The 18,379-nt window shown below is 36.0% G+C and overlaps 2 protein-coding genes across 2 annotated transcripts; one reads left to right on the forward strand and one right to left on the reverse strand.

The window, feature by feature from the left end:
• The first annotated feature begins 4,038 nt into the window (after positions 1-4,038).
• LOC130738648 (NAC domain-containing protein 54) lies at positions 4,039-8,276 on the forward strand. Its single transcript, XM_057590741.1, has 3 exons — positions 4,039-4,242; positions 4,823-5,100; positions 7,652-8,276. The coding sequence occupies exons 1-3, from the start codon at positions 4,086-4,088 to the stop codon at positions 7,937-7,939; spliced, it is 723 nt and encodes a 240-aa protein (XP_057446724.1). The 5' UTR covers positions 4,039-4,085; the 3' UTR covers positions 7,940-8,276.
• Positions 8,277-8,613: 337 nt separating this feature from the next.
• On the reverse strand, positions 8,614-11,790 carry LOC130738649 (uncharacterized). The gene is made up of 7 exons (XM_057590742.1): positions 11,524-11,790; positions 11,334-11,432; positions 10,881-11,223; positions 10,113-10,247; positions 9,937-10,022; positions 9,048-9,153; positions 8,614-8,942 (listed from the first exon to the last, which is right to left on the reverse strand). Exons 1-7 carry the CDS (start codon positions 11,751-11,753, stop codon positions 8,865-8,867), a joined length of 1,077 nt encoding a protein of 358 aa, XP_057446725.1. The 5' UTR covers positions 11,754-11,790; the 3' UTR covers positions 8,614-8,864.
• Positions 11,791-18,379: the final 6,589 nt, after the last annotated feature.

An 18,379-nucleotide genomic window follows, 5' to 3' on the forward strand; every position in this document is an offset into this window, starting at 1 on the left:
GAAGGGAAAGTTTTATCTTATTTTTTCTCTTCCTTTTCAAAACCCTCCATTCAATATTAAAACCCAAACATGAGTTTGACAAAAAAAATATTATGTGAGCCCAAGAGGCACTCTCAGGCTCTCAGCTCATTATGTAACAGTAGTCACTACTTACGCTCATATCTTTGTTTGTCAACGTAAAGGTTGTTCATATAAACAAATTAAACATGGGTTTGACCAAAAAAAAAAAAACATGGGTTTGACAGAAAAAAAACACTGACCTATTAGGCCGAACCTATTTTTATGAGAATACTTTTTAATTTACAGACTTTTTTTACGGACACTTTAATTTGTTATTTGAACATTTAAACATTATTTTTATTTCAAATGAATTATAGTGTTTGTAAAAAAGAATTATATTGTGGGAATTGTAAAAATGAGTATAATCAAAACCTATGCTATATTTTATATGTCAACAGGTAAATGGGCCAAATAAAACTTATTTTTGGAAATGGATTTTTGGTTTCCGCATAAACTTTGGACTTATAATGAATTTTGGGCTGAATTCTGGACTATTTTCTCTTTTTTTTTTTTGTCGATATTTTCTCATTCCTGTAGTTTGGGAAATAGACTTACTTAGAAGTTAGAAACATTACAATAATGTTTAGTACACAAATCAATTCCACCTCCACCTGATGAGATAGAGTATAAATGAGAGAGAAATGAGTTATATGATTTGTGATGTGACAGAAAATGTAAAGAGAGATAGGAAGAAAAATGTGTGAAAATGAGATGAAAGAGAAAGTGAAGTGTGTATATATCATTACTCGAAACATTATTGAGAGTGATTCTCAAGTGCTTGTCCAGTTGGTGAACGAAGGGTGTCATCATTTACACCATATGTTTCTATGTGGTGAACCAGATTAGACATTTACTTTAGAAGCTTGTACGGTTCGATGCGTCCATATTTCAACTTTTGAAGGAGCTATAGACTAATCATGTCGTAGATTGCTTGGTAAACATGGCGCATATGATCTTTAACTTGGCATACATCATTAGGAGCATCCTCCTCCTAGGTGTAGAAATTTCTTTTGTTTAATTGCATGGCAATTTATTTTTCTAAAACTGTTATAGCTTAGTCTGATGTTATTTTCGGCTTTTGGCTTTCTCAATATAAAATAAATTAAAATCCTCGAAGATTAAGAGACACAAGGGTTGAGTAAGATGAATGGTGAAATTGTCCAAGATTTAAACTCCGATGAAGAACTAATTTACTAATTAACAACTAACATTTGCCTATAATTTTTTTTTTAAAACTACATGCATATAATCATGCAGTTAAATGAACCTTAAACTGGCTTAGCCAAACCTACATGGTGTTGCAGTATGTATGTGGGCTAGCTGGATAGAAGCATGCATGATTTATATATTGTATTAATTTATTTAGAAAAATTACAAAAAGGAGATTCTGTTTAACAAAATGACAGTTAAGAAGTATGAAAAATATTATATAATAACACATAATATCTTAGCTGATGTGACCCACACCATAAGTTTCTGAATTATCATCTAATTGGTAAGAACTGTGAGACATATGAGTTGAGGAGAAAGTCCATAAATCAATTCTTATAAGGTGTAATTTATTTTTCTGATGATGTAAAAAAAATATCATAAGTGTCAATCAAATCATATATTACTTTCATTATTTATCTTCTTCTTTTTTCTTAATTTCTTACTGAATCTCTATTGAGTGTCTGTAGTCTGTACATACTCTGTATGTCTATGAATATTTTTCCTATTAAACTGCTTTTTCTTTGACCTTATGTATGAAGCTCAATCAGAGCAAGTTCTTTGTTTGACAGACAACGTCCCGGCAATAAATAAAGCATGGATTTATATAGGTACCAACTAAACAAGTCTAAAGAATGAGCACATTCTTCTTTTGTAACATATGCGAAATCTGACAAAGTGAAGATGTAATATGAAAGATCATAGAATGGGGTAGCTTGATCGTGATCAAAGACAAATATTAAAGCAAAGAGAAAACATAAAAGAGGGCTTAGAATCATCCAAGTAGAAAAGGGGGGCACTACGAGTGAAAAAGTAGACTCTCATCCAAGCACATATATGGGGATTATTGCTCAGTAATAATTACGTAGAAAGTTAGGTTATAAAGCAAAAGCTCACTGATTCAAGGTGAAAATTAAAAGGAAAAAAACCGATGAAGAAGGGAAAATAAAAGGAGAAAGGAAAAGAAGGAAGGGAAAAGTTACCGAACGAATTGAAGGAAGGTTGTACATTTTCCTTTTACCATTTTATTTATTTTTTCGATTTTTTTAACTTTTACTATTGATCTTATTTCAAAGAGTTCTTGTGGCCTGACTCTAAAAAGACTAAATTATACTCTACTACCTTCAATTTTTCTCACATGACACTAAACTTAATATTTCTTTAAAATCTACAATCACCCCACCTCTTTTACCTTATACGACGGAATATCCGCATTTGTCACAAAATCTCAAACCGTCGAATAATAGAGTTGAAATTAATGATATATATTAAAGAAGAATATTTTTCATCACAAATGTCTTCACTGAATTAAATCTGTTTATTTTTGTGACGATTATTTTCATTTCCAAAATTTGTCAATAATACATGCATACCTTAATAATTTTGAGCTGTTGTTGCTCATTAGAATTCATGAAGCTTGACATAATCAAACGGCATGCCAAGTCGGGGGATTCATGTTCCGGCCAACACAAAAAGCTAAATGGTCGAATAGCATCTCATCAAGACCTAAGGTTTTACAACTAAGAGAGCACCACAAGGGAGGACAAGATCACTTAGGTAATGAACACACCATCCCTACTAAGGCTGACCAGCCTCACGACGACCTATTTACTAACGATCACACAAGCTTGTCCAGAGGCAACCATGATCTTGGGAATCATTCCACGAGACTTCCTAATAACTTGCAAAAATAGTTACGACGGACTCCAAACCTATAAATGCAGGTGTAGTCGTTCAGCTACACACACATTGGTCATTATAAAAACACTAAGTTTTTCTTAGACTCTGAGATTCTATTTTTGCTCTCTCACCGACCTGAGCGTCGGAGTGTCTTCTTCTGATAAACCCCTCGCCATGTCAACACAGTTCCTTTGTGCAAGCTAAGCCAATCAAGGTCGTGCACCACCACAAGAAGCAAGGAGATCCGAGCAATCTCATTTCATAAAGAACAACCCCTTCTTGCAAATTTTGCATGTGAATATGGAAAAGTAATTATCATTACTTGATTCCTCTGACAGGTTCTAGATAATTTGTGTTTGGGTGTAATGGAGTGTATGCATGAGGCATTATCAAACTGTTTAATATCTAGCATAGCAACCTAAAACTTTAAGCTCAACTGCATTCTATAACTAAGATATGCATTTGAGTTTTGAAAAAGGACATCACAAGCATATATGGATCTTCTCCAGGAAATTAAACTCGTACAATTTCAATAAGCTGCATATATCAAAGTTTAATTTAATAGTTCAAAGACCATCAAATTAAGCAAGACAAAACTATGTTGATCAAGAAATTATGCAATAGTCAAATAAATAATGACCTGAATAGGAAGTCCCCGTAAGCTAGCAACTCTAGTAGTAATCTTCTGATTCTATAATGTGAGCTGTCCGCTAGCATTACTGTTGATTGATATGGATACAATTAATTAGCAGATATGATAGCTCTAAAGATCTTTGGCCCTGCTTACAAATGGGTTGCCTTCTTTTGTCTCAAATGTTCTCACACAAGAAAGAAAAAGGATCCATCAATTAAAATATTAAGGAAAGCAAGCGATTATGGAGGATTAGTATAATTCAATTGGAACTACATTATGTATAGAAGGAGCAATTATTAGTGATATGCAAAGGCTTGTATCAAACGTTATGCCAGAATCTATAAATCTGTAAAAGAAAAGGAGAGAGAAAAAAAAGAATATAAAAAAAAAACTCAAAGATAAGAAACTTTGGTTCCCTTTGGTCTATTTATAAGCAATGATGGTTGTGATAGTTGAATACACTTTTACAGAAGCTACAAGGAGTGAAGGAAGGGGGATCAAAATGTCACCGGTTGGATTACCACCTGGTTTTAGGTTCCATCCAACAGATGAAGAGCTTGTCAACTACTATCTCAAGAGGAAGATCAATGGCCAAGAAATTGAGCTTGATATCATTCCTGAGGTTGATCTTTACAAATGTGAGCCTTGGGAATTAGCAGGTCTCCTACTTCTTCTTCCCTATTACTCCACTTCAATCTTCCAAATACTTTTTTCTCAATTATCCACATGTCATTGGAAAATTGGCTTGCACATGCACATTTTTATCTCACACACATAAACACATTCAAACACAATAATAATTTTCATTTTTTAATAGCATGCAATTGAAGTAATACTTACCGCCACTCTTCAAAACCAACCATACATGAGACTTTTACTTCATACGGCTCCTAGTTCAACCAAATCAAGACAAACTCTGAATACTAGATATGACTTGAAAATAACAAGGGTCAAGGTTGGCTAGTGAGACGATGAAGGATAAGCTTCGTCGCGAGGGAAACACATTTGTGTATGCCATTTATCTAGTTATGAATTAAGAGCCACAGTATAGGATAGATAATCTTTATGAGGAAACTACCTCCAATATAGGACCAAAAGAGCAATCTTTTTGGTGGATCATGCATGTATTTGACATAACTTCTGTGTTTTACTTCTCCTTCACATATTTTTTTCATCTTAAGCAATGAGTATTTGATATCTACTATGAGTACAATTAATATATGTTTTTAATTTTCTCAGAGAAATCATTTTTGCCAAGTAGAGATCCAGAGTGGTACTTCTTTGGACCCAGGGATAGGAAATACCCAAATGGTTTCAGAACAAATAGAGCAACTAGAGCAGGGTACTGGAAGTCTACTGGGAAAGACAGAAAAGTTTCATGCCAAAGCAGACCAATTGGTATGAAGAAGACTCTGGTATACTACAGAGGTAGAGCTCCTCAAGGAATCAGAACTGACTGGGTAATGCATGAGTATCGCCTCGATGACAAAGACTGCGAGGACACCACCGGATTGCAGGTATATGTGTGTTTGTTTTTCTGTCAAACGCACATCCCAAATCAGTTTGAATGTGCTTTTGCCAATCGATGTCTTTTGTGTCATTGAAGTGAATATGATTTTGGCCACTAACTTAAATACAAACACACTTATAGAAACTATGCACACACATTACCAAGTACTGTTAGAAGCTCTTAATTCCACCCATACAATCAAAATTGATTTAAAAACAGTAATGATACTTGAACATACAAACAATGCAGACACCTAACAAATATCTTTTTTTTCCCATCTCTCTCCTTACATATATCACGTCAATTACTTATCTCTCTTCTCTACATTTCTCACTCTGAGTTTCTGTTGGATGTCCCCCTTATGCGTATGTCTGCAGATCATTTTCAATTTTCAAAAGACAAACAAATTGAGAGGGATAAATAAACAGTCTAATAGCAATTCTGGCAACAGCACATTCCATTAAACACAGTCAATTGAAAACTAAAAGTTGCATTGAAATGTTAAATAAGATATTAAAATCTTGCTAAAGTACTTATTTTAGCATTATCTTATATTTTGTATCAGGTACTATGCCTAATGAGCATTGTGATCATGCTAGCATTATTAGTTCTTTTTAGATGTGTGAGAGTACCTTCACTCTTACAATTCATTATTTGTCATCTTTTTTCATAATCAAGTGGCAGACTAGTGTAGTTGCAAGAGTTGCATTGTTATCTATCATATTATCTGCACAAGGAAGTCGAAGTTCCTTTTATTATTTCTAATGAAATCAGTGATTAACTACTTCAATTCTTTTGGCCTCTAATTTATTGCAAATAATGAAGTTAAATAAGTCAAGAATTGTAGTTAATGAAGCTATATCAAAGTTTTAGGCTTTGGAGAATATGGGGGGGGGGGGGGGGGGGTAGTTGGTGGTGAAAGATATGAGTATGAGAAGTTAGTTACAGCTTCCAAATTAAAAGCTTTACAAGTCACATCTTATGAAAGTAAATGTTTTGTTCTGAACTAGTCTTTGGTGCCCACCTGATCCTTTACCTACTTTCAGAACTCTCTTTTGTTTGTGTGTGTATGCACAATTGTCACTACATATTAGACCTGAAAAGCATGAAGTTCGATGCTTAAGGCAGTGACAAAAGCATTTTTCATTGATTATTTTTTGCTTCTCCTTTACACCAAAGCAAGAGTGAAATCTCAAAGAATAAATTATATGTATATAAATAGCTTTAGTTCCATAACTGTGATCAATCATAACATGTTTCGATCAACTTTTTTTTTTATCAGAATCAATTCTGATACTTCGAAACTACTGACAAAAGTTTCTCCCTATAATCACCAAAGCTTCTCCCTACAAATTCAGACTTTAGAATGAATTGTACAATGGTTTCCAAAATGCACTTAATCAGAGTCACACACTAGAAATTCAGTGAGTAGAACTTGAAACTGGAGAAACTAATTAATGAAATTTTGGAGAGTATGTTTGGACAGTAGAAGAACGTGAAAAACTGCATGGTGTGCATGGAAAGCTTGACCTTTTATATTAGTTTTACTCCTCTTCACTCTCTCTCTCTCTCTCTCATGCATATTACTTTATCTTTGTTTATTATATGTACTCTATAAACGTATAGCTGACATATTCGTTACTTGAGTTGCTCTAATACCTCTATATGACAAAGTTCTACTGCACATTGTGCTTTTTTTTCTTTCAATAATGCAGTGTAATGAGACAAAAGTCCTATCCTCCTTATGATCCATATTCTCTTCTTGGTTAAAATTCTTTTAGCTATAGGTCTTTTTGAATTTTTATTGTTATGTGTTCTCTAATCTCCAGTTTCTGATCTAGAATTATTAGATTCCCATCACTTTCATTTTGTGTCGGTCACTTTTTACTTTATTCTCATACACCAAAATACAGACCAATATACTATAATATACCCCAAAAAAGAGAGAGAGTGATGGGCAAACCAGTCAATAACCAACCAAATAATGTGTTAACCTCATGATTATGCCAGAATATAATGGGATTTAACAGTGGAATGAAGACATAATACACTTAACCTTTTTAGCAACCTAAAAGTGTCCATAGTATTAGTAGCTAGTAACACTATTAAATATTAATACTCTTAATAAGAAACATGTATGAAACATTTAGCACTTTTTGAATCTTCATAGGCACGTAATTATTCAGAGATTTTCCTTTGTTGATTTAGCACATTGCATAGATCTGAGCCTCAATTTTTGACTACACTGCTTTGATCATTCCAATTATACGTAGGCTAAAAGACCAAAAGCAATTTGATGGGGGAAAAAGTAGTTTAAGTTGGGTAATCCTACTCAATATTATTCTCTCTGTTCCTTTTTTTTTTCCTAGGCCTGCATTATTTATTTTGTATAACCTAAAAGAGTAGCCTTTCTCTACGGTGGACCAAGAAAAATCTGGTTTATAAACTAAAATGGTTTATTTGCAAATTGATTTTAGCACGTAATAAGTATATTGTAAATAACATGTACTAAATATTAGTAATAAAACACAGTTCATAACAAGCTCTTTACATTGCAGGATACTTATGCACTGTGTCGCGTGTTCAAGAAAAATGGAATCTGCTCTGATATTGATCAAGAACAAGGGCAATTTAGCATGTCGCTAATTGAGAGCTCCCAAACCATAATCAATGAGTGCGAAACCATGTCTCCGGACATACCGGGGGCGTCGACGTCTTCGTGCTTAGAAGAGGAAGACAAGGATGATTCATGGATGCAGTTCATTACAGAGGATGCATGGTATTCTTCTAATAATGTATCAATGGCTGGTGGTGAAGAACTCTCAAATGTTACATTTACAAACTAATGGGAGGCAGGATTGGTGGTGAATAACTTAAGAGCTGGATATAAGTATACATATCATCAGAAATAAAATATTCATACATTTACCATAACTGTTATTAATTAAGAGATTTAACTTTTGTTTTTTGTTTCTGATTATTATACTTAATTGGTGATGGTGTCTTGGTTTGGTTTGGTGGGATTGTTAGGATAATACTATGGCATTGGTTTTATACATTTTTGTACTAACCTCTATCTCAGAGGTGACACAAGTGTTAGTCTCATTATGTTTTCCTTTGAGAAAGGAATCATATTGGTGAAAGGAAATTAAGTGAATAACAGTTTGACAATTTGGATTTTTATGTTTATGTAGCAAACCTTGCCCCTTCCTAGCATGTAAAAGCATTCATTTTGACATGACATTGATGATGTTAAACCTCAACATGAGAACATCTAAATCCACAGCATAAAACACTTTCTACATTATCAATAAAAGAAAATAAAATCACATCATGACAATCATTCCTGCACTGAGGAAACTTTTAGCTTTGGATTAAAAATTCTTTTGTCAATCAACTCTCCTTTATAAGATGTTATGCAATATATAGGCTGTAATCACCTCTATTTATACAAAAATAAAGTTTAGTTTTAGTGTTGAGAGGTGCTCTTAAATCCCTGATTACACATTGAAGAGCTTCATCAGAAATAGTCCAATAGACCATACATTATTAGAAATCTTCAGTTGAGTAAAGAGACTTAACATTATTTTGAATTACAACGAAATTAACAACTACAATAAATAGCTAAAAGAATTGTATAATACAGTTATTGAGAGGGATACCTAAACATTCACATGGCTTTGTAAGTAACTGGTCCAAATTGGACCAGCATACAGAAAAGATAAGTGTAAGCCTTGTTTCATCTCCTCATGTTAAATAAAAGACATCCAGTCACACCTTCCATTGCTCAAATTCTTCACACATTAACATGAAAGAGCTGGCGTTTCGATGTCCACCACCTCCAAATTCCTAATAGAAGATTAAAGAAATTAGGTACAAGTCAAAATGCAAGTAATATATCCCACATCAACATAAGTCAAACAAATGCAATTAGCCACTTGATAAAGGAACAACCTGAGAGATGGGCGTTGTATCTTCATTGTCCACACTCCTTAGACTTATTTTTAGCTTCTGATCATTTTCAAGCTCGGGAACTTTATATACAACAGCTCCAATACCCCTAAATGTAGAAATAAGTCCATAACAAAAGATGGGATGTCAATGAGAAAATAGATTCTTGGTCAATGCAGGGTAATGAGATATATAGACTTATAAAATATGTTTCAATCACTAAGTTAAAAATAGAATCAACTGGAATTTTCATGTTTAAGTTCCAGAGCTCCTCATATAAAAATCCCGAAATCAGTTTGATAGAAGTAGAACTGAATAAAGAAATGGAAGGTTGTCCCTTCCTAATTCCACTCCAAAACCAAAGAACTCACTATTACTTTTATCCTATAATTATACCATAGAAAGGATCAGTACAGTCGAGGACAATGAGAAGGTTATAAAACTGTATAAGCATTGGCTACATCAATAGTTATGATGCTAAACATAAGAATGGTAGGGAAACAGGTAGTGTTGCTCAGTTTAACAACATATAAAATCTCCTCCAACCTTGACCAACTAGTAAATCTTGCTCTACACTATTGGAGTCAAAATTTCTGTCTCTTCCAAATCAAAGACAGTTCCTCATCTAACACAAACCAGAAGATCCAAAATATACTCAAATTGGAATATATTGATAAGTACTTTCAAGAAGAATACAGTTTGTGCCAACTGTAAAACCCACCCCGACTATCTTAACCTCTCAAATCACAACTACTCTTAATCAGGTGTATCTTTCATGTAAAAATGTGAAAGAAAGAAAAAAAATAGAAGATGGACAGAGAACTGTAATACTACTAGGATATATACTATTTGAAAGTAAACTAAATGTGACAAGAACATAAAATGATCCAACCTCAACTTCAGTTTCTGGCTTTTAGTAGCTAACTGATGTCCCAATTCACTCCTTAACTGTGAAAGAGCAGTATCTGCATCAACAGCCTGTACAAATAGTTAAAAGCATCAAGATTTCGATATGTCCTCTCCTTCTAAATTAAGAAGATATTAAAACAAACGAAACATCGGTCATACCAGGCAATGACCATATGCACCATTTCCAAGGGCGATTTCATATGACTTGCTAAGACAATCATCAATTAATTTTTGTTTGTGTGATATGCTTACCACGCCTTGACTAATAACAGAATCCAAGTCCAATGAAAGCAACTGCCATAAATCAGAAAAAAAATGATAGTTATGTCAATTATCTAAATGAAGAAAGCACATAAATAATGCCAAGGCGATTATCTACAATAACATTTCCTTTGATTTCACCTATATGATCACAGGTCAAACAGGGCTTCCATATGCGTGGAACCTGTCCTACTTTCACTTATGCTAGCAATAAACAAAGAACTATCACTCCTATTGATTGAGGCAAGGGAAATTTATGCAAAATTCCATAAAAACAATAGCTAAAGAGTCTACAATTTAAGAGTATAATAGAATCAAAACAATTAACTCATGGATAAATTTGTAGCAGAAAAGAAGGGAGCAAAACATTTTCATCCTTACTAATTTACATGTACAAATTAGACAATACAAACTCAAAGAAAGAAAAAGCAGAAAATTCGGAAAGAAGTATAGCAAGCATACTAATTACGGGTCTGGGTTACCTGCAATTCGGGATACCTACATTCACATATTCATGATATCTAGACCGTACACTCATAAGTTTTCATTAAAATCGAATGGTAGGCATGTCTTAAAATTTAAGCCTGCTTGGTCGGACGGCTCAGATTCAGTGAATGCGCGAATGTAGGGATTCTCGACTGCAGGGATTCCATTTCCAACATTTACCTGGTCAAACACAGAAGGGTTTATCTGGGCATTGAATTCAATGTTCAAATCCTTCAAACCACTGCTAAAAGCTTTGCTTTTCTGGAGCCTCCACCTCCAAAGGTCCCCATCTTCAATGTACTTAAAAAGTTGTCTGACACGTTCAAATTCATCAAGCACCGAAGGCTGGCTAACCACAACACCATCATCATCATCAGGACTCAAAAGCTTCTCTTTGAAGTAGTCAAAAGCAATAGTAGCCCCACTCCTCTCCATGTCAATGACCTTAATCACATTCTCACCAAGTGAACTCTCACTACCTAAACTCTCAAGCGCAGTTTTGTGATGGTCCAAAACAATCACTCTAGACACAAGAAAAGTAGAAAATACAGCCTTAGTTGATACAAACAAAAGATAACTCCATTCTGTAATAACAACAAACACCCTGAATGCTAAAAGTGGAAAAGACAATACCTTGGGACCTTGGTGGCAATTTCCTGAACAAATCCAGGGGGCCCCACAAAATCTAACAGGTAAAGATCGCTTATTTCATGGAGGGGAAGATCATCAGGTCTGCAAAATGAAAAGGGTATGCAAATTAGAGACATAAATAGTAGAAAATGGAACAGAACATGATTGAAAAAGAAGTGAAGTGAATGATGACCTGAGAGGGCGATAGACAGTGTTGGGAAAGAAGAGAGGAGAGGATAAGGAAGTGGCTTTGAAGAAGAGGTGTGCGGCGAGAGCAGCAAAAACGCCATCGGGACAAGGATAGTGGTACAGAATAGCAGGTGAACTGTTCTTCGTGTTCAGCTTCATCTTCATGGCATTGGAGATGAGCAGTTTGGCTTGTGTAACCAGCGAAGTGTAGGTTCGGGTGGGTTGTGACAACATGACGAGTGCTTCCGAACACGGAACCCATGCACAAGTTCCAAAGGTTGTTTCAAAGCCAATTTTATGTTCAAGTGTTTTATTTCGTGAAAATGTTTTCTAAAATAATTAAAATATATAATTGTAATATTTTTCTAATATAATTTATAATGTGATTTTAAAATATAAATTTAATATATAAATATTAAAACTATAATTAGGAGTTCATTTGCCTGACGTTCTTCGTGGGAAATGATAAATTGTGTTTTCATTGAACACCATCACGGAGACAACGAGAATGCAACAAAGAAATGACACTCCTTCACATGAAGGGAAACTCATTATAATCAACAAGGAACAAGTGAATTAGAACAATGATCACGTGGAGGTGCAAATAGATATGAGGTGAATCAACTGCCTTTGCTACCACAAAACCAACTATCTCTAGAGAATGTGGTTGTATACGTCGTCGTCGTCTAAATTCGCAACATACTCATCATGGTGCTGAAGGAACTGTTGCTGCACAAACAAAAACATAACCAAATGGTTGTAGTACTTCCCTTCCCTCGATCAACAACAGTTTGGCGCAACCCCTACCTGTTCAACCAGAAAATGTGATCATCCAAAGAAGTATTCAAGAACAAGGGCACCATGTTCCACCCTAGAAGAAAGGGACCCATGTGGAGATCCTTTCAGTTATCCACAACGTAAGTTGGGCTCTAGGAAGCACCCAGTTGGGAGAGATGATGGTTATCTTGCATCTCAGCGAAGTGGAGGAATCTATCCATTTCCTGCTTTCTTACTTATTGGCTCTTGTAGCCAAGCACCTACCTTATAGATTTCAGAAATCATATGCGTTTGAGTCTCGTACTAGAGATACTAATCCTCGAGAAAACCTCAATGCATTTGAGAACAACATGAGTTGTCTCGTAGTCTCACTGACAATCATGTGTAGAACCTTCCCTATAACCTCTTGTAACACCCCGATTTCGGTGGTGCCACTTTAGTGACTTTAAATCAATAGTGCGAAAAATGCGTAAATATTTTTTTTCGTTTTCTTTTCAAACAGAAGACTTAACATAATGAAGACTCAACCCAAAGATAATAAACATAAAGTAATTGGAGATAGTGCCCGCAGGCGAATAAGTACATCCCATGGTCAGAGCCATGAGTTTTGTGAATACAGTTTTCAAGAAGATAAGTCAGCCCCAAACGGCCTTCGAAAGACTTCCTATGCCAGACAAACTCCCTGTGATCCTCCTGGAAGAGAACCACACAAAAGCTAATAGTCGGGGACCTACCCTGCCCCAAAATGAGGAATGACAATCAGAGCTGTGAAAACAATCCCCCATATAATATACTCCTAACATCGACCCTCATCCGATCATGCATGAAGTCCGGGTCCACGTCGAAGGCTCAGTAGTAGTCATTGCGCTCAGGATCCTCCCCGAACGACGAACCATCTGGAATCAGCTGTTGGACGTCTGGCAGCAGGCCGACCGCCCAAACACAACCATGCACACAAAGCCAAGGCGCTAGGGTCAACTCACAGAATATAATAGATAATACAAGCAACATGTGATGAATAAAGGGGTATATATATATAGGTTGTATATATACATATAAGTTCTGTATCGTCTACCCTAAGGTATATACATAACATGTTATTAGATTTCTAATAACAATTAAATATTCAATATCTCAACAATTCAATAAGTTATATCTCGAAAACTCGATAAGCAATATATCAACGAATATAGTTAAGTGCATGGTGTGCCAATGCAATGTCATGCTCAAAATATGATCCGGATAAAATGTCACCCTCACGATGACCCGAAGCATCTCGCTCCTGTAAAGCATCTCGCTTTTATGAAGCATCTCGCTCCTGTGAAGCATCTCGCTCCAATGAACTCCGATCTGAGATCGTCCTTCGGAAAGCAGCACACTTTCCAAGAAATGTATGCATGAATGCAATATGGTTAGCCAAACAACGAATCGTCCTCACCAAGGTACACATGTCTAGCTAGAGTACATTGTTTCTACCACACCCTAAGGTACACAAAGAAGTGCTAATCGCATTTGGTAACTTTCCTAGTCACTTGGGCTCACCGTCTCGATGGCCAACCAAACTGCTCAACGAGCAAAAGAATGCAGCTCGCACTCAGTGACCTTTCAACTTACCATGGCTCACCATCTCGATGGCCAAACAAACAGCTCAACGAGCAAAAGAGTATCAACATACTCAGAACTGACTAGTTCCCCGGCTTATCCCTTGGATTGGCCAACCAATAAAACTTGCTCATCGAGCAAAGTGCCAACGCACAATGGTTTCCCCAGAAACCTGGATCCGACGACACTTCTCATTTTCAAAACACTTATGTTCAAGCCCTAAACTTTCGTCTGAGTCTTTTATCATTATATTAAGGGTTTTGAGGTTGTTTAATACATTATGGAGGTTCATTATGAAATTGTTTAAGTTTCGTCTCTAATCCTATTAGTTTCAAAGATCCCATAATTCCAATGATTCCCTGGAGAAGGTCTCAAAACAAAAGGTCCATCATCACCCAAGTAATGGCCCGAGAAGTTCCCAGGTAAGCTGGCCGGGCACAATGCCTCATTAAAAGCCCTTCTTGACTTAGACAGAACAACCCAAGTTCTTACGTGAATTCAAATGGGGTTTTTCCAATATCATTTTCAAACTCAATTTTCCTTTGAGAAAGTCTCGATCCATAAAACAACAATAGGGTACGAACCTCGGTCCGTCCCATCAAACTTTATCCAAAAACTCGTCAGGAGTCTGGCATAACTACCCGTTATCCACTATCTTGACGTTCCTCACTCATTCGCACAATCGCACGGTATATTCAATATAGTCAGCAATTCAAGTGCGTAATAGAAAGACACAATATAATCAATATAATTCAAATATCATGTGAACAAATAATCACATAGCCTATAGTTAACCATTTAACAATTAAGCATGCGAGTCAATTATCAACATATCAATGCGATAAACAATATTCAATGCAATCCTCAATATTAAGCAATATTCAAGTCGAAGTTATCGACGCCTACAATACAAATAGCTAGTAAGTAAGTTGCCCTAACCTCGAACTCGTCCAGTGTGTTCAAGCAAGGCTCCTTCACAATCCTCTTTTCCTGCTCCAAGTGTTCCTCCAAACGAATCTTTGAGCAAACGAAGCGAAAGTCAATCAAAACAAGTCAATTCGGTCAAAACAATACTAACTAGCGTTAGACAAAGCTTAAGAAGCTTCAGAGTACAATATTTAAGCATGGATAGACGACAGAACCTCGTTCGCTAAAACGAGCATAACTCGAGCTACAGAACTCGGAATGACACGAAACCAGCGCCAAAATTTCGACAATCGAAAGAGCTACGCAATGGCTCACGTCAAAAAGACCCAAAATTTATTTTTGGACACGGTACCCTAAGCAATAGGTTTCGGCCACTATGTAAATTAGGGTTTCTGAACTTTTTCTTCGATCTAAATCGATTCCTAGGTATTCTTAGGCGATATCTAGGCCAAGGAAACTCTCAGAAAAATTATCGAATCGAAAACTGTCGCAGGGGTATTTTGGTCAATATTTTTAGCTCAGAATCAGAATTTCGAAAAACAAATTAGATGGGGTTGATACCAACGACGATTATGACGACTAATCTTACTAACGCTAAGCTCAGTCGAGGGTTTTAAGCCCAAAGGTTGGAACTTTAGCCAAAAATGGGTATTATGAGCAGAATTGAAACTCGACGGCATTTCGGCGAGAATCAGCGAAATGTAATCCGCTAAACATGCTCATGGGCACGCAGGGAATAAGTTTGGATAGAAAGATGAAGTTATTTGGATAGTTTTGTAAAAAGCTCAAAACTTAGAGCACATAAAAGCATAGAGAAAAGCGACAGAATTTACGATCAGAAGTAAGGATTAGCATCAGTATCTTGAGGCCTACGCGTAACAACGAACTGTGGGACGATCAGGCAAGAATCGGCGAAAAACTCTTCTCCTCCCCCTTCCTTCTTGGCCGCGGGTTTGGGTGGGTTTTTGGTGAGATTTTTGTTTTTCATTTTTCAAGCTACAACATATATATAGTGAATGAAATGGAAGATATTTTGTAAAGGTTAGATAAGGATGGATAGATATTTGTAAAGATCGGATAAGCATGAATAGATATTTGTAAAGATCGGATAAGGATGGATAGATATTTTGAGAAGATATTTTGTAAACCGGTATAGATTTGTTTAGATATCGGAGGATTTAGCTCATAGAGTTAAGATAAAAATATGAGAGTGATTTCCGATTTTTTCTACTGATTCCAACGTATTCTAGACACGATATTCTCCCCGCTGAATCTTCTAATTCTTCAAAGAAATATCAGTATGATTTTTGGTTTTTGAGGCTTGTTTTTAATGTTTACCGGCTTAAAATGCACTTTATGGTTTTGACCTCGGATGCAGAAACTTCCTTCTGAAGAAAGATTTGAAACGTCGATTAGAGAGGGCGTTCGCGGATGAAATCTTTATTTGAAGCTCCGAACAGAAAAAGTCTTCATCGTCGGTTGATTTTAGGTTTCTTGAACTATCAGGGTTTTAGTTTCGGCAAACTTCCGAGGATTGGAATCGGACGTTCGTACATTCTAGGGTTTCGCCTCGAAACGCTTGTTATATATGGATTAAGAGAAGTTCTAACATTTCTCTGAAGATTTTTGGAATTAGTTTCCGTCGTGTCTTTAAGTGTAAACTAGCTATTTACTAGCGTTCTTGCCCTAGATTTAAGCGTATATCGATCGTGCTATAACTTTTATCGACTTTGATGCAATCCTTAGACTTTTCCTGAACTTTCTCCTTCATAAATTTATTCCTTTCGATAACTCTTGTTCAGGTTTTCCTTCACGATACATCAAACCTAATTATGAACAGGAAAATAATTAATTTATTCTAAGCTTTAAAAATCCGAGTCTCACATTACTACCCTCCAAAAAGAAAGTTTCGTCCTCGAAACTTAGAGTTCAGCGAAAAGTTCTGAATACCGTTCCTTAATCTTTACTTCTAACTCCTACTCAGTCACTATTCAAATTAATTTCCGTCTTGCGTCTTAATACCTTGTCCTGCACTAAACTCATTTCCTAAAACCACTCTCTTGGTTTAGTATGTCATTCTAAACTTCGTATAACTTTCGTAGTTTAAAACACGAGCGACCGTCACATAAGGTCTTAATAGGTGTGGTAACTATAAGGTCAAAGCTCAATAATAAAAGCAATTAGGTGTGGTGCACATGCTTCGAGAATAAAGGTGTAGGTTATACTAGAAATTAGAAGGAATAGTTAGAAAGTTACCATCGTTCCTGCGTTTCTCTCTAATTACCCCTTCAGCTCTTCCAACTTCTTCCCCATCCATGATATAAACTCTTCCTCTAGCAGCAGGACGCTTTCCCATTGCAGTGTTGACAGTTGGTTCAGCCTTGGGTGCCCTGCAATCGACGGTCATATGCCCTGGTCGGTTGCAATTGAAACATCGGGGCCTTTGGTTCATACATGCGTCCGCATAATGTCCAGTCTTCCTACACCTGAAGCAGGTCACCTTTGGGTGTGCTGATCGGTTTCTTGCCCCTAGAGTGGCAGCAGTCAAAGGCTTGTAAGATCCTGAGGTAAAACCTCCCCCCTCCGGGCGTTGATACGGCTTCTTCTGCTGAGATTTTTGTAAGACCCAAGTTTTTAAGCTTAGAATAAGTGAATAAAGTTCCTATTCACGATTAGGATTGATGTATCGTGAAGGGAAACCTGAACTAGAGTTTACCAAATGAAATAAATTTATGAAGGAGAAAGTTCAGGAAAAGTCAAAGGATTGTATCGAAGTCGATTTAAGTTATAGCACGACTAATATTCGTTTTAAAACCTAGGACAAGAACCTTAGGAAATCAAACTATGTTCCACCCTTGGAACACTGTAGGAATTTATTCCAAAAATCTTCAGAGAAATGTTAGAACTTCTCTTTTTCCATATATCACAATCGTTTCGAGGCGAAACTCTAGGATCTACGAACGTCCGATTCCAATCATCGGAAGTTTGCCGAAACCGAAACCCTGGTATTTCAAAACCCTAGAATCACCCGACAATGAAGACTTTTTCTATTCGGAACATCAAATGAAGATTCCACATGCGTACACCCATTTCTCTTGATGATCTCAATCTTTCTTCAGAAGGAAGTTTTCTATTCCGACATTCGATGCAAAAAGTAACTTATCGGGTAAAATAGTTTTACACCGACTTTGCATTAGTCACCTAAAATACTAGGAAACCTATTTTGAGTTTTGGATTTATGTTGCCAAAACCTATCTTAGAATTCACGGAGAATGAAGCCGGAAAAATCAGAATCGCGAAACTTTCATTTTCCCGCGTTTTGCCAACCTCTATATATAGCATTAAAAACAAGCCTCGAAAACCAAAAATCATACCGATATTTCTTTGAAGAATTAGAAGATTCAGCGGGGAGAATATCGTGTCTAAAATACGTTGGAATCACTAGGAAGAAATCAGGATCGCTTTTATATTTTTATCTTAACTCTATGAGTTAAATCCTCCGATATCTAAATAAAACTGTACCGGTTTACAAAATATCTATTCATTCTTATCCA

The sequence above is a fragment of the Lotus japonicus genome, chromosome 2, assembly GCF_012489685.1.
Source record: "Lotus japonicus ecotype B-129 chromosome 2, LjGifu_v1.2".
NCBI classification, from domain to species: domain Eukaryota; kingdom Viridiplantae; phylum Streptophyta; class Magnoliopsida; order Fabales; family Fabaceae; genus Lotus; species Lotus japonicus.

Coding starts and splice junctions, on each gene's coding strand:
- LOC130738648 (XM_057590741.1), top strand. CDS start 4,086: ATGTCACCGGTTGGATTACCACCTGGTTTTAGGTTCCATCCAACAGAT. Junction 4,243..4,822: donor TGAGCCTTGGGAATTAGCAG/GTCTCCTACTTC, acceptor TAATTTTCTCAG/AGAAATCATTTTTGCCAAGT. Junction 5,101..7,651: donor AGGACACCACCGGATTGCAG/GTATATGTGTGT, acceptor TTTACATTGCAG/GATACTTATGCACTGTGTCG.
- LOC130738649 (XM_057590742.1), bottom strand. CDS start 11,753: ATGTTGTCACAACCCACCCGAACCTACACTTCGCTGGTTACACAAGCC. Junction 10,248..10,880: donor ACCCTTCTGTGTTTGACCAG/GTAAATGTTGGA, acceptor GATTTATGGCAG/TTGCTTTCATTGGACTTGGA. Junction 8,943..9,047: donor ATACAACGCCCATCTCTCAG/GTTGTTCCTTTA, acceptor ATCTTCTATTAG/GAATTTGGAGGTGGTGGACA.